Genomic DNA, 21,076 nt, shown 5'->3' with positions numbered 1-21,076 from the left:
AATTATATTATTTTATATAATTACTTTGTGACAGTAAGACTCATTTTCTAAAATTATTCAGGCCAAGCTCTTTATTCTATTTAAGTTCCTCTTATTTTTAAATGAGTAAGATTAGATACAAGTTTTAAATAAATAAATCTCATATAAATTTTTTGTAAAATAATAGATCTCGCTAATAAATAATAATTTTTTTTATATTTTTTAAAATAAAATTTATTTTTTTACAAAAATTTATATCAAATTTATCTATTTAAAACTTATACAAATCATTTTCCTTTTTAAATTTGCTTTTATCTCACTCATTCTCTGTCAATTTGGACCCACCAACTTTTTCTTTCTGTGATTTAAAGCTTTCTCTGTACAAATATCAATTTCAATATTTATGGGAGTCCAGTCCATGCATTTTGTTGGTACACTAATTAGTAGTTACACATGTTTTATGACTTTAAAAAAATATATTAATATAAAAAATATTATACAAATTACTTCTTTAATTTTTATTTTATTATATTGATATGATATTATTCATTCCTTTTTTTTTTAATTTTTTACTTTTAAAATATAATTCAGATTGATAAGAGATGAGATAAAATAGAAATAGATGCTATATATAGCAGAAAAGTTCTATTTTTAAATTTATTTATTAATAAATTACTAGGTTGGATTAAAAAAATATTTTATCTCGTTTTATCTTATCATTATAATTTTTTTAAATTTTTATACAAAATATAATAAATAATTTAATTTTTTTAAAAACTAAAATAATAATAATATTAAAAAATAATATTCTAACAATATTTTATTTAATTTTTAATTGTCATATAAAATCATCTCATCTTATTTTACTATCTAAACTTTACCTTAAAAAATATTGTTGTTGAAGTATGTCACAAATAAAAAAAAAATTATATTTTATATTTATTATAGTTTTATAATAAATAATATGTTTAAAGTAGCAAAATATTATATAAAACAATTTAGTAAAATATATTTTTGGTATTCATTGAATGGCACTTCTTTACAGTAGCTTGAATTATTTCTGAATTTTCTGACCAAACTTTTAATACAAGTTTGGAGAATCTAAACGAAATTAAAATGGTTGGTAGTCAGATGTAGGATCACGATTGATGGGAGGCAGGAGGAATTGGTCACGGAAATCCGAGAAATAGAAAGCCTGGGTAGTGGTGGGTGTACAATACATATATATGCGAGGGTCTTTAGTTCCCCCTCATTCTTCGGCAGAAGCTCTCTCATAATCTCATTCCCTTCTTCTGCGTCAAGTCTCTCTCTCTCTCTCTCTCTCTCTCTCTCTCTCTCTCTCTGTGAAGAGGTAATTTATTTGTTTTATAGTCAATTGGATTGTGGGCGGTTTGGCTCTCTGTTTTTCCATCGTGGGTTGTGCTTGACTTGGGTTTCTTCTTTGAGAGATGTTTGTATTATTGTTTTTTCGCGTGTTAATTTTTGGTGAAGTGTTGGGTTTTTGTTGTTGTGGGTGTATCTGTTTGTTTATGGACAGATCTGTTGCTCTTTGTCATTCTCTCTGTGCAAATATGATTTTTGAACTTGTTTTATCTCACTTTTTTTAGTTGCCGGCTGAGATAAGCGTTTGCAACTTAATAACATTTGCTTCTACACTAGATCTCCTGGATCTGCAACTTTTATGCTGTCTTCTTCTACATTGGGATCCATAGAAACGATCTCCCTCTGTATTACTTCTAGAGCACATGGTTATTGCGGCAAATTTGTGATAAGACTACATATATGTAACGGTTGCTGTTGTTTAGATGATTAATTATCTGATTTATATTCGTTAATATCTAGTAATTACCTGATTAGTTTATTTATATTTGTTGATATCTAACTCTGATTGTTGGATCAAGCATACAAGTAATGGTCACTTTGAACTTCAAGAGCTTAAAAAAAAGGTTCTCTTTTTGATATTATGCAGTTTATTTTGATCTGTTGTTTTTGTAGGCAGCTGAGAACAAATAAAAATGGTCAAGATTTGTTGCATTGGAGCCGGCTATGTCGGTGGACCTACCATGGCTGTGATTGCGCTGAAGTGCCCTGCAATTGAAGTAGCTGTGGTCGATATATCTGTATCGCGAATAAATGCCTGGAACAGTGAGCAGCTTCCCATTTACGAGCCTGGCCTTGAAGATGTAGTAAAGCAGTGCAGAGGAAAGAACCTCTTCTTCTCTACCGATGTGGAGAAACATGTTTCAGAGGCTGATATAGTCTTTGTTTCGGTTAACACCCCTACCAAAACCCAGGGCCTTGGAGCTGGCAAAGCAGCTGATCTGACATATTGGGAGAGTGCTGCTCGAATGATTGCTGATGTATCAAAATCTGACAAAATTGTGGTTGAGAAATCAACAGTGCCAGTGAAAACAGCTGAGGCAATAGAAAAGATTCTGACCCACAATAGCAAGAAGATCAACTTCCAAATTCTCTCCAACCCAGAGTTTCTTGCCGAGGGAACTGCAATTCAAGACCTTTTCAATCCAGATAGGGTTCTCATCGGAGGTAGGGAGACCCCAGAAGGTGCAAAGGCAATACAAGCTTTGAAAGATGTTTATGCACATTGGGTCCCTGTGGAACGTATAATTTGTACTAATCTTTGGTCTGCTGAGCTTTCTAAGCTTGCTGCCAATGCCTTCTTGGCACAGAGGATCTCTTCTGTGAACGCCATGTCAGCACTCTGTGAAGCCACCGGTGCAGATGTCACCCAAGTTTCACATGCTGTAGGCAAGGACTCAAGAATTGGGCCCAAGTTCTTGAATGCCAGTGTTGGTTTTGGAGGGTCTTGCTTCCAGAAGGACATCTTGAACTTGGTCTACATCTGTGAGTGCAATGGCCTTCCCGAGGTTGCAAACTACTGGAAGCAGGTTATTAAGGTGAACGACTACCAGAAGACACGGTTCGTGAATCGGGTAGTCTCCTCAATGTTCAACACAGTATCAGGGAAGAAGATTGCAATTCTTGGGTTTGCCTTCAAGAAGGACACAGGTGATACTAGGGAGACCCCAGCCATTGATGTGTGTAAAGGACTGTTGGGGGACAAAGCCCAGTTAAGCATTTACGATCCACAGGTGTCTGAGGATCAGATCAAGAGGGATCTTTCGATGAAGAAGTTTGATTGGGATCATCCAGTTCATCTTCAATCAGCAGATCCTACCTCCATTACACAAGTTAGTGTGGTTGGGGATGCTTATGAGGCAACGAAGGGTGCTCATGGAATCTGCATTCTGACTGAGTGGGATGAGTTCAAGAAGCTTGATTACCAGAGGATTTTTGATAACATGCAGAAGCCTGCATTTGTGTTTGATGGACGCAATGTTGTGGATGTTGAGAAGTTGAGGGAAATTGGGTTTATTGTTTACTCCATTGGGAAGCCGCTAGATTCATGGCTCAAGGACATGCCCGCCGTGGCATAACTATAATTATGCAGAAACATAATCCATATTGTCTTGTGGGCTTTAAGAGAGAATGTTTGAGAGATCCTATAATATTTTTAAAATGTTCTTTCTTGTTTCGGGTTTTTTTCTTATTTTTGTTCTGAAATTAGATGGTTTTAAGACACTACCGTCGGAACTCTGAAGAATCTGTCTTTAGTGAGTAGGAAATCGGCTATGTACTTTTTGTATGCTATAAAAATGTAATGAATCGGAACTTTTAATGCCATTCTAATTATCTTCCCTCGTTTTCATGTTTGCAATTCAAATTCCAAGAGCCTCCATCAATTTTTAAATTTATTTATTTTGCCAAGTAAGAAATGGTCAAATAATAATAAAAGATATCAAGTTTATAAATTAAGATAATAGAGAATATATACATTGTTTTTTTTTCTTTTTATGAGATAGGACTCATAGGAGTGCCTTCGTTTAGAGTTTCACATTAAAAAGGGACTCCACTCATGAGAAGGTTAAAATGATCATGCAATTTGGATTTCCATATCAACTTGACAATTCTCAAACATCATTTGGTTAAACCATAGAAGTATGTATTTGAAAATTGTATGCCAAGATTATGTGGTCACTTGCGAGTATAATTTAACCTTGAACTTGCATTAAAAAAAAAAAGAAAAAAAAAAAAAGAACAATGCCTAGGGTGGGTGGGCCGAAAATATACACTTCTTTTAGCTTCGTTTGGTTACGCAGTTCAGATGAAAATAAGACGAGATGTTTTGTTGAAAATTGAATAAAATATTGTTATAATATAATTTTATAATATAATTTTTGTTTTGAAATTTGAAAAAGTTGAATTATTTATTATATTTTGTATGAAAGTTTAGAAAAATTATAATGATTATATGAGATGTGATAATTTAGTTTTATGTAACCAAACCAGTTTTACAATTTCGTATAAAAAAGGAAAGCTAATTATAAAACTCAGAATTTGAATATGAAAATTTCAAATTTCAAATATTATTTTATGAAATAACACTATCATATTAATTAAATTATTTTAGATGGAAGGTGATTTCACATTTTAAAAATTATTTTAATATTCTTTTTCATGGAATGAAATTAAATACCAATTGATTATAAAATAAACCATAGAAAATTTTTTTTCTTTCTGAAAAAAAAAGTTGTTTGTTTACTTTTCTAGCTAGACCCCTATGAGGAGTTTATCGTAATTCCATAAGCGGGCCGGTTTCGGCTATTTAGCCTAGACCAGACAACGTTGTCGGGTATCTGATTAACCCGGTTTTTCCTTTTTTGTTTTTTCTTTAATAATTTCAGACCGTCAAGTCTACAAAAACCACGGACCGTACCCTTCGACCTTCAGCCTCTGCCCCTTTGATTTTCCTTGATCTACCTCAGATTTTCCTCTGATAGCTTTTATAATCTTCAAATCGCAACGAGTATTTTGCAATTCTTTGTATTCTCTGCTAATCGATCCCAAATTTAACTCCAGCCGTTGATCGTACCCGATTCTAGGGTTAGGGTTCCGAATCGGCCTTTAAATCAATTCTAATCCTCCAATCCTTTATCCCTTTTATCTTCTATTTCGTGTTTTCATCAATTCCCGTTGTCTAATCTGGTCCTGATTTTTTCGATTTTCTTGTCCCTTTCGAACTTCTAGGGTTTCGAAGCGTTCGATTCGCTAGGGTTTCTTCGTTCCTTAAATTACTAGAGGGTATTCGTTCATTTTCCAATTAGTGATTGTTTTCCACCCTTTTTTAGCTGTTATTTTGGGGTTTGACCTGCAATTCTTGTGTCTACTTGTTTCGTCTAGGGTTAGGGTTTCGGAAAGACTTGGGACATCTCTAGTTGGTGGAATTAAGTTGGGGATACGTACCAAGGCATAGGGAAATTACCTTTTGTGTTTGATTCAGTGATCTTTTATCTGAATTAAGGCTTCTAGGGTACCTTCATCTTTCTGTCATTTTTCTTTCGTGGTGCTACGAAGTTTGAGTTCGAAGAATTTGGAGGTAAAATATTTGTTATTTCTATTTCCATGACTGTATTATTGTTATTGTTGTTGTTATATTCATATTATTAGTTTTAGTTATCAATTTCTGTCGTCATTAGTATGATTATTTTTGGGTTTTACCTATTAAAAATAAAAATCTATTTTTGGGTTTTAAATGTTTCTCAATCGTAAGTTTCAGCTGGTTTACTTACTGTAAAATGTCTTAATTAATTAGAGGAATACTCTTTGAAAAGTGAAAAAAACAAAAACTAAAATAGGTAGATTAGTTTGTTGATTTTCTGGGTTTGCTCCATATGTATAGAAACTGGAAAGCATGTAATGCATGGCTGCATGCCTCGTACATTCAGATTTTGTATCTTTGAGTGCACGTACAAATACACACCTAATTTAGATATATTGACATTTATAGTTGTTATTCTTATTTTTTTCTTTATGTTACGATTTTTGTTTCTAATTTCTGTGAATGATCTTCATGATAATCTTTAATCTTTAATTGTGCTTCTTGCAGATTAGGATGGGATCTAAAAGGTGTTTTGATGAAGAGTTCCCAGAGCTTCCCTGTAAGCACCTAAGGAAGCTTGAGCATAGCAATACACCTAATCCATTTGTTGAACTTGTTCCCTGTGAGAATGCCCCACAGGAACCTATTTTTTCAGGTAGAAATGGGTGGATTCAATATTTTATTATGTGTCGTGTAGCGTGTTTGGTATCTAGTGCCATTAACGTGACTGAACTATCCATTATGTGAAATGTATCTTGAGGTTTGAAATTTTTAATGAATCAGGAGAGGAAAATGATGGCTTCCATAACTTTAAGAGGCATGAGGCACTTGAAAAACACATTGCTATAGATGTTGCAAATTTGGTTGACAAGGGTCTTGAGACCAATGATCCCTTGTCATGGTTTTCCAGCAGTTCAAGTGAAGAAGATGCTGGGTCGGGGACATCAGCATACTCGTCCCTCTCGACAGAACATTTTGAATTAGATTTCCCATCCAGAAGATTTGTTCCATATGAGGACACCTATTCTTCTTTTTGGGATCACTCTCGTAGAAAACAGGTTCCAATTGGCACAAATTATCAAGCCAGCATTCCATTGTGGGGCAAACATATAAATAAGAACAAGTTAGACCTGACAGAGAAATATAACCAAAACATAGATGATACTGACAGTGAGGAGAAGCTGATGGGGGATTGTGTTATTCAAATGCCTGATTCAGGTTTCTTTACAGGCATGGTTGACTATGCTGGAAATGGTAGGAAAGATTGCCACTGTTTGGATTCTGGCTCTGTTAGATGCACACACCAGCATGTCATGGAAGCCCGGGAAAAAATAAAAAAAACCATTGGGAATGAAAAATTTGTGAGTTTAGGGTTGTCTGACATGGGCGAAGAGGTGGCAGACAGGTGGACTGAAGAAGAAGAGCAGATCTTTCATGAGGTTGTTTACTCTAATCCTGCATCCCGGGGTAGGAATTTTTGGAAACACCTGTCATTGGCATTTCCTTCTCGAAGTAGAACAGAGCTTGTAAGCTATTATTTCAATGTATTCATGCTGCGGAGGCGTGCTGCTCAGAACAGATCTAATTTGCTGGACATAGACAGTGATGATGACGAATGGCATGGAAGCAATAGAGACTCCTATGTGGTGGGAGATTCAGAAGAAGATGAAGACTCTGCTATTGAGTCTCTTGTTCACCGGCATAATCAGGTGGATTCCTCTGAAGAAGATGATGGCAGTGATGATGATGACTGCCATGGTGATGGTGGTGATGGACCTGGTAGAGATTTTTCTGAAGAAGATGGTGGGATGGATCTTATGTCAGATGCAGATGCAGATGTTTTCAAGTCTCTTGACGAGAGGAAGTTTGACTCTTTAGGTCAGCATGTGGATAAAACTCCAGGGAGTGATCAGGAGGATCTCAATGCACAGGACGACTCATGCTTGTCATTCGATTGTCAAGCCAATATGGCTAGCTCTTGTGGTCCTGTTAACAGCGAAACTGTTTTTAAAGCGTGTGGAGTTAAAAGTGAGAATGGCAAATGCTTGCAGAGCAAAGCCGATTGGTGTAGTGATGCAGAGGGTCAGTTTAATGTACTGGAGCCCTATGATGCTGAAGTTTGGGATGCCAATTGCCCGTCTGCATCATTAAAAGGTTTTGATCTTATATCCACATGGAACATGATGGAAGAGATTTTTGGACAAGACAGTTCGGATAAAAAGATGATGGGTGACTAAAAGGCATCGACTAGCGACCCAATGAGATGGTTGGGTCAATTTCTTAGTACATATCATATCTGGTGTTGCCTTTGCAACCGCCATGATTTTGAGACTTTGCAGGTGTAATCTTCTTGCAAGAACACAATTCTTCTAAAGCATTGGTGATCTGATTTTCCCATTGTCCTTTATGTAAATCCTTTTTTCCCCTCAAGAGTAAATAAGAGTCACAAGAAGGGGGGTTAAGCATGTTGAAATGCTCTGTATACATCCTTCTTTGAATCTACTATTTGTTAGCATGTTTTATGTTCTCGACAAAAATACCTCTTTTTTGTGAACTGCTATTTTCTTGTAACATTCATTAAGTTCCTGCCTCCTTATTGAGGCCAGAATCCAGGTTTTGTTCTATTTCAATCTTTACATGTAAATTCATGTTGTAACGGGAACCACATCACATTACTCGTTGGTTAAATACATTAAAGTTGAGCATACAACTTTGTACTTTAGGATGAATGGACAGAGCTTTGCGAAGGACGTATTGTTCCATATGGTCTATAGAAGAAAGTGGCCTGGAAAGAACATGCAAGCCTATTATTACCTCAATATCATCTCGCTCGTAACTTTATTTTCATGAAGTTTTGGGGAAATATAAAATATCGCCTGCTTAGATCCTAAGCTCTTCAAACCCGCTTCTGGTAGACAAAATGGCTTAGCCCTGCATCTTCTGGTAAACTAGATGCAACTTTCAACATGGAGGGAGGGAATATTATGTCGAGTGCATTTTGGACAAGATGTGGTATGGAAGTGGCTTTTACAACCTCAATGGCGATATGCCATATAATTCATGCATATTTTTTTAAGGCATGTTTTCTGAGTTTGGCATAAAAATATAATGTATAAACCCTAAAATCCCTTACCATTATCTTCAGGTGTGGCGGCGGGCGGCAACCGGGGTCGCCCTAGCTAGGCAGTTTTTTTGTTTAATATAAATGTGTTTCTGATTTTTTTTTTTTTTTTCAATTTAATTTGTGTTATGATAGTGTGTATGGATATATTTTAATCATCATTTAACAATGATGTGACAATTCTTTATTAAAATATTAAAAATCACTTTTTACACCGCATTATATTTTAAGATTAATTTTATGAGAAGTGCTATAGATACAAACTCATCTGTTCTAGATACACATACTTCAATCATGAGCCATGAATTGATTAGAGTTTTAGCACTCAAAAGTAAATGCCTGCAGGCCCAACACTGAGTTGTTTGGTCGTGCCAAGTGAGATTTTTGCTTTGCAAAAGTTTTGTAGAAGGGAATGGTTGCAAAGGTTGGATAATCGAACCACTAGTAAGTTTGAATTTTTTTTTTTTTATCTTCTTGGTTTGTCTCCCTTGAGTGTTTTAACTTTAAAAGAAAGTTTTAAAGGGTTTCACTTTATAAAGACATTTCTTACCTCGTAATGCTTATTTGCTTTGTTTAATTTAGATGGCATGTGCTGTTACTATTGAATTGATATGTAAATTAAAACGGTGCAATTACTAAAAGAGGGATGTTATTAATTATCTCACACCATATATTTTATATATTTTAATATTATTTTTTATTTTATTTTTCTTAAATTAATTGAATTGTTCTACTTATTATCTTTTCACTACATATTTGTTGTAGGAAGAATGAAAAAAAAATTAAAATAAATATTTTGTGTGGTGTGCGGAGATAATAAGTAAAATTCTAATCAGTTAAATTCAGTGCTTAATAAGTTTTAAATATCTTATATCATGTTGTATCGGGTGTAAACGTTCTTTTTCAACGTAGAAAATGAATTTCTCTGAAAAAAAAAAAAAAAAAAACAACAGTGCACATCTATCCCTGGAAAGTTGGCATTGCAGATTCAAGAAACAAATCATTACAGTGGTGGGCTTAAATTGATAGAACTACAAACAGCTCAAGCTATTCAACAATTCGGTTCTCTTGAGCATTCTTAACCGGTGGGAAATTGGATGAATCTATAGCTCATAGGCTTTATGTGGACGAGACTTTTACATAGGCATAGCCCTCCATACCCTTTTCACTCTATTCATTTTCTATGTGGCTAAATATGCTTTAATTAACCTTTGACAATGCAAGCACTTTTGATCAATGGCTGCAAAATGGCTCTATTTATGCTACAAATTAATAACATTCAAGCAGTAAAAATGGGGAAATGTTATTTTTAGCTTACTTTTATAAAATTCTTCAATTCATCTCATCTCATTTGTAAAAATATCTAATTTTTTTTAATTGGATGTTGATTATATTGAATCTTGATGAAACTTTTTGTGTTACTTATTTATTTATTTATTATTTAATACTTTTTTTTTTTTCCAAAGGTCAAAAGAAAAGATGGAGATGGGCATTCTAGCTTATGCAAAACAAAGAGAAGGTGACGACAATATTATCCTAAATAAATAAATATCCCTTTCGATGGGACCAAATGGGGGAGCTCAAAACAATAACGGTTGGAGATACAGATGACCCTTCGCTTGTTGGAGCTCTCCCAAGCAAAGACAAAATTAAGGAATAGTTTGGATGTTTCAGTTTCAGTTTGCCATATCTGGTACTCCTTACCCCGTCAGATCTTCTGAACACCCACAAATCCTGACCATTCGATCTATCAGCGAAAGGTTCTCAACGGAGTACACGTGCTGCCTATCTTTTATTCCCTTCTTTAGTCTTTTGCTTCCATGCATGGAATTCTCCTCCAACAACAACACGAGAGAGAGAGAGAGAGAGAGAGAGAGAGAGAGAGTCTAGCCTTTGCTTTGATTGTTCTTACTTCTTCCTAGGCCTGTTCGTCTCCATCATTGGCGACCCATTTCTTCACAATTTCGATTTTTTTTTTCAAATCCATTACATTTTCAACATTCGAGAGGGGATAGAGTAGATGGAGATGGAGTTTAGGGACCCTTTTTGTGGGTCGGGTGTCGTACTTCACCAAACTGTCACATCCTAGTCCTTTGTGATTCTTCTTTATCGCCACTAGTATAAAGCAAGAAACTTCGTGATCTGTCGCTGAACTCCTCGATCTGGGTCTGCTTTCTCAGTTCTTCTGCTCTTGGTGGAAGAAGATTATGGAATGTACCGTTCTTGCGGATTTGAGGTAAGACTTTGTTTTCTCATTTTGTTTTGCTTGCTGGGTATCTTTGGTTTAAGTTTTCTGATTAATCTATGGAAGAAAAGCAAAGGAAGAAGTTTGTGTGCAAGTTTTGCAACAAAAGTTACTCATCCGGGAAGGCCTTGGGTGGGCACATCAGAACCCACACGAATGAGAATTCAGCTGAAAAAGAAGAAGCAGAAGGTAATGGAAAGGGAATGAAGTTTCCATCTATGGATGGCGGAAGCAAGAACAAGAGAGATTCGGGGTCTGAAACTGGCGGTTGGAATTCCAGTTACGGTCTTAGAGAGAAGCCCAAGAGAACACGGTGGTTTGTGGATTCGAGTTCTAGTTCATTGCATGAAAGGATTTGTAAAGAATGTGGCAAAGGCTTTCAGTCGTTGAAAGCTCTCTGTGGTCACATGGCTTGTCACTCCGAGAAAGAGAAGATGAATGAGAACCAGAAACCCGAAATTGATAGTCAATCAGTTATCGGGACATCGGCTTCGGGGAAGCTTAGGAGATCGAACAGAACGAAATACAAGACTCTTGATGATTACCCTTTGGCCAACGGTTCTTCATCTGTCTCGGAGATTGAACAAGAACAAGAAGAGGCGGCTATGTGTTTGATGATGTTCTCAAGGGACTCTGGTTGTAGAGCTGGTTTCAGTTCGGTGGTGGAATATTCCAATAACAATTCAGTGGTTTTAGAGGCCAAATCATCGTCTATCGAGGTGAAAATTACCATGAAGAATGCTGGGAATTATGCATCTGACATGAATCAGTCTGTTAAGCTGAAGAAGCAAAGAGATGAGTTGAAAACTTCTGAGATTAGTTTTTCCGATAATTCTGATTCTGGGTATTTTAAGAATGGACCCAAAAAGGTTGAATCATATGTTTCTGTGGATGGATCTCTTACGAGTGGTGAATTGAAGAAGCCCAAAGAGGAACATAGATCTGGAGCTGGAGGCTTTAATGCTGAATTGGCTAAAATTTCGAACAGATTCAATTGTGTAACGTCTGAATTTGGGGGATTGATTAGAAATGAAGGATGTGATCAAGTGGGGAGAGCTTTCGTGGTGGGTAATTCGAGAATGAGAACCAAAAATGGTTCTTATGCTCAGAAGAGAAAGAAATATGAGTGTGAGAATTGTGACATGTTCTTCCATTCTCGTCGGGCTCTAGGAGCGCACAGAGCCAGCCATACACAGATCAATGGGTGCTGGGAGTCTATATATGATAGTGGCGAAAACAACACAGACACTGATCATTCTCTTCCTCTCCCAAAGCATTGCAGTAAAACCCTCGAGTCTTGCGGTGTCAAAATCTCAAATAATCAAAGCATCTCTGGCCATTCTGAGAAGCCAAAGAAAAGCAAAGGGCATGAGTGCCCAATCTGCTTCAGAGTTTTCAGGTCGGGACAAGCTTTAGGTGGTCACAAGAGGTCTCATTTTTACGGAGGTTCTGAAGAAAAAACTATTATCATCGAGCAAGAACTCCCTGAGTTTCCTGGCCTAATTGATCTTAATCTTCCTGCACCCATCGAGGCAGAGGCAGATGGACAGGCTGAGTTCATGCCATCGTAGGTTGCAAGCAGCCATAAGCATGACTTTGCTGGTGGTTAGCTTTTAAATTCTTGGTCATACTTCCATTATGATGTGAGGGCGTACAGACAAGTTGGCCAGATTTTTTGGTTTTTCATTTTGCTTCAGATTCAAGGGTGTTAGGTAGAGCTAAATGTTCCATTACTGCTTCTTCACTGTAAGCAGCACTCTTTCCTGCGCTTGAATATCATTTCTTTAGTTGTTTAATGTTATTAGAGCAGTGCGATTCCTCCTAAATTATGCCATCTCAATCACACACGTAACGTGGCACATTTTAAGTGCTTTGGTTGGTAAATTGAAATCATTTAAGATGTGCTATAAGTATGCTCGAAGATGACAAGATTTAGGAGCAAGCGAGGCATTATTGTTGATGTTATTAACTCCGGAAATGTTGAGTTCATTCGTCTACAGCAGCACAAACCCGACATATGTGTACTGAATTAGTTTCTTCATTTCTTCAAATTCTTTCGTTCTAATTAGCCTCGTCTAATGAAACATATATGGCCTGTGGCTCGATTGGCATAAACCCCCAGCCTCCAAAATGTAAGTCTTAGGTTCGAAATCCCCTTCCCAAATGTATCAAAAAAGAAAAAAAAAAGAAAAAAAAAAAAAAAAAAAAGAAATATACTTCCATATGTTGCAAAAATCTCCTAACATTTCTCAGCTTTGGATCTTGGATAGCGTACGTGATACTTTGGATGGAGATGGGGTTGAGCTAGGCCCTGGTTTCAAAAGCTTCCCATAAAAAGGGTCTGACGTCAATCCCCTATATAATACACACACACACATGATCACTTCAACAAATTTCACTGTTGAAATACATTTCTCAAGTGTAATAGAGAATCGAGGACCACCTGCTTTTGATGGGGGGGTTTACAAAGTTTCGTTCTTAAGGTTGTAAGGGAAGTTTCCTCTTGAAGTTCGATGTCTACCACTGTGTTTTCACGTTCATAATACAGTGTCAATATTGGTGAAGTCCCAACTCATTATTCCCTGCAATTGCTGCCTGAAACGCATCTGATATTATCCCACTCTGACGGGCAGAATTTCCCACAGAAATTTGGCTGGATTAGTGATGTCTCTAATGGTAATGGCCCTACTTCTTGTTCCTGTATTCAACCAAATTCCTTGTATTTAGTACAGACAAGGGCTGCAATTCAGTTATCTTTGTGAAACAGCAAGTCTGTGGAAGATTCTCCATTTCACTTATTTAAATGGGTCGGCAAAAAAGGGGAATATTTTTGAGTGGTTGAGTAAATTTCTCGAGCTCAAAGGCTTGATTGGGATAATTAATATCTATGAAAGGAATTAAAGTCGAAGCACTTATCATTATTCCAGGATGAAACAGTGAGTGGAAGGAGGAGGAGGTGGCTGTTACTGATCGATCTGCATCATTTTCCATTTATCTTATGCATCTGCTTCCTGTCCTATTCTAATTATTCTTTTTTATTTTTTTCTGGGTCTGGAAAGGGACAACTTTTTCATGGGGCTCAGGTCAGCTTGCATCAGGCAGAATCAAGAAGCACTCGAAGAGAATCAGCTCTCATAATCTGTGAAATGGGTTGGAGTCAGCTTGCTTGCTTGCTTGCTTGCATGATCATTTGAATCGAGGAACAGCTGTGAAGGAGAAACTCTCACGCAAGCAAGGTGCTGCTGATTAAAGTGGATTTTGAATATGGGTTTGTCCTCGTTGCTCTCAAAAATTCAGAAACTATGTGGGAAAAGAAGACAAGCAATTTAATAAAGGCACTTTTAATGGGTCTGCCATTATGTAGCAAAGTCCAAGTCCATTGCCATTTCGACGAAAGTGCTGCCGCTGCTGGGACTAAACAGTTTTTTTAAAGGCTTTTTAACTTTATATCCAATCAGCTCCAAGGCGTAATACGGCTTCGCTTGAAGTACACCGACATGTTACTTCGACATGTACGTGAGGTTATACTTTATTGTCTGCGGTGGGAGAGCCATTGGAATTACACTCATTTTCTTTTTCTTTGCCACTCATCCCCCCAAGCTTTAGCCATTTGGAAATTGGAATGCCCTTTTTTTTCTTGTGTCATGAGCTAGAAGATTACAAACAAAAGATTGAAATAAAAACAGAAAATTATGAAACATTTTAAACATGGGTTTTTTTGACAAACAATTAATACAACTAGAAATTCAAAATAACATATAAGAGGGTGGAGACCCCCAACAACTACTCCAAATTAAATTCCACCAAGCTACAAAAGAGAATAAAATTTTGTAAGGGAAATACTACTCATCCCGCCCTTAAGTCCCGTTCTTTCATCCCGCTCGACGTGGCCTACACGTTTGCAAACAAAACAATTATTTTAAAACACACGGAAGCAATGTAATAACGCCTCCCGCGCGAAACAAGCTGCTTCTCCTTCTCCCATCTACACCACTGCCTCCCGTTCGGACTAGCCATCGACACCACTGCCACCCTCCATCTCCGACCTCATCTCCCTTCCCTCCATCTCCGATCTCTCATCTCCAACCTCGACCACAGTTTTTCCTTTTTTTTTTTTTTTCCTCCATCCCCCAACCACGCGCGATCTCTGCTTCTCCCTCACCCATCTACCCCGTTCGGCGCAACCATCTCGCCCATTGACCTCGTCTCCCCTCCCTCCATCACAGACCACGGTTTTTTTTCCCTCCCACCGATCCATCGACTTTGCCCTCCCCTAGACCCATTTCGCCATCCCCAACCCCACGAGTTCGAGCCCCACCAGTCTCTCGGCCATCTCTCTGACGGATCGGACCCAAGGTCTGTTGTTTTTGTTCCCCTTTCTCAGTTAGTTTCCCCATTGATGTCCAAACGTTTTTTTTTTTGTGGTTTGTCTGGAATTTATTTTTTCTTCTGAGCTATGTTGCAGTAGTGTTGTTATGATCTTTATTTATTGTACTAAGGAAGGGAAATAAAATGGAAAGATAGAGAAATTTGTGAAACAAGAAATTGCAGTTGACATGTTTGTGAAAATGCCTGTGAAAACTGAAAATGGAGAAGCAATGGGTAAATTAAGCTAGTGATTTTACTCAGTTTTTGACTCTCCCATGTTCAATCACTTTGCATCATATATCATGCTTTCTGGCTTGCTTCTTGCTTGAGATAGAGTCGGGTACAAGAGTCTTATGTAGTGGTTCTGTTAAGCATTGATGCATCTACTATGAGTTACATAATTAGTCTTTAATTAGTCTTATATAGTCATTTATAGGAGAAAATACTTCCATTTGAGTTACATTTTGTTGGCAGGCAAAGTTGATGGGAAGAAGGTACTATGAGTAACCATTTCTGGCCTTCAATGCCTTGATCTCTTTTTGGATATTGTTTGGTTGAGATTAATTAATGTTCAATCTTATGTTCATATCCAAAAACAGTGGAATTCTTGTTTAATATATTCATTAATATATATAAGAATTGCCAAATAGATTTGTTGGCTATTAGCTGATGTTAATTTATAAGCTAGTTTTCTTTTAATTTTATTATTTACTTAATTTATAAGCTAGATTTGTTGTCTATTAGCCGATGTTAATTCGTGTTGCCAAATAGATTCGTGTTTGTTATTAGCTGATATTAATTTATAAGCTAGATGTGTTGTCTACTATTTATTCAATTAATGAAGAAAAACATATCTGAACCCGAGGCTAGATACCTCTTCTTGCACGAGGCTAGATATTCTACAATATCCGAAGCACGTAGTAGCACTAGCAATATCTCACGCTCAAAGAACTTTTGCCAAAATGAATATCTAAGATGCTTTTGTGGTATTAAAGCATGCAGATGAACTGCGCATAGGGAGGATAATGACGGGCGTCGATTTTTCAGTTGCCAAAACTTTCAGGTATCTCAAATTTAAATCTTGTTTGCGATGAAGTGGTAATCCTTATTTCCTAATGTGTTGGCTGATTTTGCAGGCTGGACATTCTTGCGGATATTTTTGTTGGTATGACCCGGAAATATCACAATATGGCGAGAAGAAAATCAACTGTTTAAAAACCGAAATTGAAAAGATACAATTAGCAATGGATGTCCAAACAACTCGACATCGACTAGAAATAGAGATTGAGAGGCGCAAGAGAAATGTTGAGAGAGTCATTGTAGTTTTAGTAATTTCAATGTCATGGGTACTTTGTTTAGGCTTATTTTTTGGAAAATTCTAAGACAATATGTAATCTTTGAAGTTAATTTCAATGTCATGGGTACTTTGTTTAGGCTTGTTTTGAAGTAATTTCAATGTCATGGGTACGATTATGATATTGTGTCAATAAACTATTATGAAGATGACGATTACAAATGGATGTTCAATACAATCCCAAGATTACAATTAATGATCTAAACACGTCAATACAAAAACAGGTTCAATACAATCCCAAGACTACAATTAATGATCTAAACACATCAATACAAAAACAGGTTTAATAATATCCCAAGATTACAATATAAAATCCCAAGTACAGATTTGTCTCATGGCATCTACCAATCAGAAAGCACTGAAATCCTGATGGAAAGCCTCCGTAGTGTTGTCCTATAAAGGCATAAAAAATGTTGTCAGTGGCAATACAATTCACTAAAAAGATTATCAAAATATTTTAGTTTTACATTACCTGTGAGTGATGAGCAGTCGAAGGAGTTGAAAAAAATTCCGGCGCATGTGTCCAAACTTGACTTTGCTGATCCCAGTGTTAAAAGTATAAATTAAAAATAAATTAAAAAAAACAACAAAAATATTGAAGACCAAGTGAATCGTAAATTTAGTATACAAAATTAATAAAAATGAATCTCAGCTTGGTTGTTGTGCAATCGCCTTTTCGTACTGGATTTCTTAATACTCTTCTCAGAGGGGTGCACTTTTCTCTTAGACAATGGTCTTCCCTTACTCCGAACTACCAAAAGACTAAGAACTCTAAGGGTTGAAGCCTCCGTCGAAAGAGTTGTATCAACTGTGTTGCTAGTATCATGATCAGCGATACTAGGGTACTGTGTCTTTAACTGTTCTATCTGACTAATCAATTTAACACAACTGCTCTCAGCCTTTAAAGCATCGGAACACAGTTCATAGAAACAATTTTGGATCCTATCGTACCTTTGTGCATCGTCGATGCTAGTAGTGTCATAACCACTTTTCACGAAGGTGTATTTTCACTTAATATCTTTCCTTCACCGATCCAAAATGTATTTTGATGGTATTGTATGTTAGCCCATCTGAGTTAAGACACGGAGAGCGTGTCTGCACAAAATATCCCTAAACTCAAATAACTTACAACTGCATTTCACATCAAGGAGATCTTGATCAACTTCCATATTAAAGGTTACACGTTTTAATAAGTCATTACCAACTTGAACCTCATCCACAACAACGAACATATATCTTCCATCCTCACACCGCATCTACTTAGTAGTCAAATATAGAAATCCTCGCAATTCTTCTTGTACCTCTTTGAATTTAGCAAGAGTATATACACTTTGAAATTGCTTCTCAAGAGGATAGTGACTGATGCAAGGAATGTCCGTGTTAAATGAATTGAAGTTAGCAATTGCTTCATTCTCTACCTTCCTCCTAAGGGCCGAATCATACTGGTCAACAAATTGCTTCAGAGTAGTTATAGAGTGAACGTAGTCGTCAAAAAATGCATTCATTCCTTCACTTCACTGTGTGGTTGACATTCCTGCCCAGAATGTGTCTCTAATATAGGCCGGCACCCAATAATATCGATCACTATACAGTGATACTAACCATGCATTCTCATGCAAATCATATGTATCGAGCATATGGCACCAATGTTCATCAAACTCATGCTGATTGAAAGAGTTATATACGCATCTATGTAGGGTACTCTTGATTTCCTCGTATCAATAATGTGCGCCAAATTTCTCAGGAAGTTTTTTCATTATATGCCACAAGTAGAATCGATGCCTAAAAGTTGGAAACACTCTCGATATTGCAATTTTCATGGCCTTGTCTTGGTCTGTGATGATTGCATTTGGCGGTTGGTTATTCATACACTGCAACCATGACTGAAACAACCACTCGAATGTATCTGCATTCTCATTGGATATCAATCCGCAACCGAGTAGGATTGACTGTCCATGGTGGTTCACACCCACAAACGGTGCAAAATGCATTTTATACACATTAGTGAGATATGTTGTATCAAATGTAATCACATCCCCGAATGATTTATGCACAGCTCTACTCCGGGCGTCTGCCCAAAACACATTCTTTAACCGCATCTCATTGTCAACGTCAATCTTATAATAAAACTACGGATTTCTTTTTTGCATATCTTCAAAATAATTACATAGAGCTACACCACCTCCAACCCTGAGGCGAAGTCGTCGTGCTTTGTCAATGTAATTTCGACACTTCTTCTCCCGAATGTTACATTCTCATAACCCCCCGCCTCAATAACCACAAACTTAAAATTTTTGGACAACCTTATACTTGCCTCGTCATTTATTTCAAGCCTCTTAGCGACACGAGCATCAACCTTCTTAAAGCATCTGAAATGTCTTGCCTTCCCTGGACTATAGGCGTGGGTGTGATCCAATATCACTTTAGATATAGTATATCCACCTTCAACATTTAATACCGCATTAATTCTAACCTTACATCCCATCTTTACTGTTTGTCTTGGTTTCGTAACATTGACAACTGCACTCTTCGATGTGCCTCCTCGCGCGCATGTCAAGCAAAACCATCTTACTGTCACATCGTCATCCTGTCTAATATTCCTTTTGGATACCCCAAATCCTTTCTTCTTACCATACTTCATATAATAAGCATGCACTTCTTCTACAGATGAAAATTGCATTCCAACCGTAGGTTCTTCAATTGTTTCATCACCTCCAATCTCCTTATCAATTTCTACCTCATCACACTCATTATTTGAAAATTCTATGTCGGCATCCATTGCAACGTTCAAATTCTCTGCAAATATACAACATGTAAAACAAGGATATTAAAATAAAGCATTTGGCATAATAAGATTAAGCAAAGGATTCATATGTCTGTCATCGACTAAATTTTATAAAATGATCATCTACCATCTATTCCTGCATTTCCATAAGTCTTGAAATATTCATTAGCTAGCTTGAAGGGTTAACTTCTAGTTTATAAAGCTATGTACGGATAAGCTATTCCCCACAACTTATTAAACTTGAATAAAATGGAAATATTACATTCAGCCAAGTATCTATTGTATAATAGAATAGCATAGAGAGATCAAGACTTTTTCTTTTTCTTTTTTAATCAAGCTGTGTTCATCATTGACGACAAGAAACCGACTCTATCTCAAGCAAGAAGCAAGCTAGAAAGCATGATATATGATGCAGAGTGATTGAACATGGGAGAGTAAAAAACTGAGTAAAATCACTAGCTTAATTTACCCAATGCTTCTCCATTTTCGGTTTTCACAGGCATTTTCACAAACATGTCAACTGCAATTTCTTGTTTCATAAATTTCTCTATCTTTCCATTTTATTTCCCTTCCTTAGTACAATAAATAAAGATCATAACAATACTACTACAACATAGCTCAGAAGAAAAAAAAATCCTAGACAAACCACAAAAAACAAAAAAAAAAAAAAAACGTTCGGACATCAATGGGAAACTAACTGAGAAAGGGGAACAAAAACAACAGACCTTGGGTCTGATCCGTCGGAGAGATGGCTGAGAGACTGGTGCGGCTCGAACTTGTGGGGCGAGATGGCTGCGCCGAACGGGGTAGATGGGTGAGGGAGAAGCAGAGATCGCGTGGGGTCTGGTGGAGGAAGAAAAAAGAAGGAAAAACTGTGGTCGAGGTTGGAGATGAGAGATAGGAGATGGAGGGAGGGGAGATGAGGTCGGAGATGGAGGGAGGCAGTGGTGTCGATGACTGGTCCAAACGGGAGGCAGTGGTGTAGATGGCCGAAGGAGAAGCAGCTTGTTTCGCGCGGGAGGCGTTATTACGTTGCTTCTGTGTGTTTTAAAATAAGTGTTTTGTTTGCAAACGTGTAGGCCACGTCGAGCGGGATGACTAGAACGAGACTTAAGGGCGGGATGAGTAGCATTTTCCATTTTCAAATAGACCTATAGTGACTGTTCTATTGCTCTCTAGGCCTAAAGCCTTAACGCCTCGTTTGCAGTATGAGATAAGATAATAAATCTGTAAATAATAGTGAAATAATTTGACTTAAGATTTTTATTGGGTTTGAGAAATGAGAGAAAAAAATTGAATAAAAATATTATAAAGTTAAAATATTTGAATATAATTTATTATTATTATTATTATTGTTGTTTTGAAATTTGCAATAAATGAATTATTTTTTGTAAGTTTGGAAAAGTTGTAATAATTAGGTAATGATTAGATGAAAAAGTTAAAGATTTGAAATTGAAAAGTATTTGTATTTAAGTGATATTTGGGAAGGAGATAAGATCAGATTAGATGGGTTGAGATGAGTTCCCAAACGAGGCCTAAGAGAAGAGCCACCTTGATTGGTGGTTTTTTGTACGATCTCATGATGGGGCTGCTTTCTTAAGTTATGGGGTAGCAATGTCCATTGTAGAGTTGTGTTGCTGTTGTTAGCGTATATTTGTGATTGTTATTATGGAACCGAATGTTGTGGTTATCAACTCTCTCAAACAGAGGAGTACGATGACTTAGGTCATGGATGAAAGCTTGGGGAGAAAGTTGTATGGTGA

At 36.8% G+C, this 21,076-nt stretch overlaps 4 protein-coding genes and 1 long non-coding RNA gene across 6 annotated transcripts; 4 read left to right on the top strand and 1 right to left on the bottom strand.

Annotated features, from left to right (window-relative positions):
• The first annotated feature begins 1,103 nt into the window (after positions 1-1,103).
• LOC121258292 (UDP-glucose 6-dehydrogenase 4) lies at positions 1,104-3,693 on the top strand. Its single transcript, XM_041159761.1, has 2 exons — positions 1,104-1,330; positions 1,975-3,693. The coding sequence occupies exon 2, from the start codon at positions 1,995-1,997 to the stop codon at positions 3,435-3,437; it is 1,443 nt and encodes a 480-aa protein (XP_041015695.1). The 5' UTR covers positions 1,104-1,330; positions 1,975-1,994; the 3' UTR covers positions 3,438-3,693.
• Positions 3,694-4,695: 1,002 nt separating this feature from the next.
• On the top strand, positions 4,696-8,064 carry LOC121258291. The gene is made up of 3 exons (XM_041159760.1): positions 4,696-5,437; positions 5,948-6,095; positions 6,224-8,064. The coding sequence occupies exons 2-3, from the start codon at positions 5,954-5,956 to the stop codon at positions 7,675-7,677; spliced, it is 1,596 nt and encodes a 531-aa protein (XP_041015694.1). The 5' UTR covers positions 4,696-5,437; positions 5,948-5,953; the 3' UTR covers positions 7,678-8,064.
• A 2,320-nt stretch (positions 8,065-10,384) lies between these two features.
• Positions 10,385-14,449, top strand: LOC121258290 (zinc finger protein 723-like). 2 transcript variants are annotated; one of them, XM_041159757.1, is made up of 3 exons: positions 10,385-10,797; positions 10,878-12,373; positions 13,866-14,449. In XM_041159757.1, exons 1-3 carry the CDS (start codon positions 10,774-10,776, stop codon positions 13,942-13,944), a joined length of 1,599 nt encoding a protein of 532 aa, XP_041015691.1. In that variant the 5' UTR covers positions 10,385-10,773; the 3' UTR covers positions 13,945-14,449. The 2 variants fall into 2 exon arrangements, with proteins under 2 accessions (XP_041015691.1, XP_041015693.1); XM_041159759.1 differs by having other exon boundaries at positions 10,873-12,373.
• Positions 14,450-16,149: 1,700 nt separating this feature from the next.
• On the top strand, positions 16,150-16,620 carry LOC121258293. Its single transcript, XR_005939378.1, has 2 exons — positions 16,150-16,237; positions 16,311-16,620. It is a non-coding gene; the product is annotated as an uncharacterized LOC121258293 (long non-coding RNA).
• A 1,625-nt stretch (positions 16,621-18,245) lies between these two features.
• LOC121258022 (protein FAR1-RELATED SEQUENCE 5-like) lies at positions 18,246-20,083 on the bottom strand. Its single transcript, XM_041159341.1, has 2 exons — positions 20,039-20,083; positions 18,246-19,324 (listed from the first exon to the last, which is right to left on the bottom strand). Exon 2 carries the CDS (start codon positions 19,305-19,307, stop codon positions 18,702-18,704), a length of 606 nt encoding a protein of 201 aa, XP_041015275.1. The 5' UTR covers positions 19,308-19,324; positions 20,039-20,083; the 3' UTR covers positions 18,246-18,701.
• Positions 20,084-21,076: the final 993 nt, after the last annotated feature.

The sequence above is a fragment of the Juglans microcarpa x Juglans regia genome, chromosome 3S (genome assembly GCF_004785595.1).
Source record: "Juglans microcarpa x Juglans regia isolate MS1-56 chromosome 3S, Jm3101_v1.0, whole genome shotgun sequence".
Lineage (NCBI taxonomy): Eukaryota > Viridiplantae > Streptophyta > Magnoliopsida > Fagales > Juglandaceae > Juglans > Juglans microcarpa x Juglans regia.
This window is presented reverse-complemented; position numbering and strand designations above follow the sequence as displayed.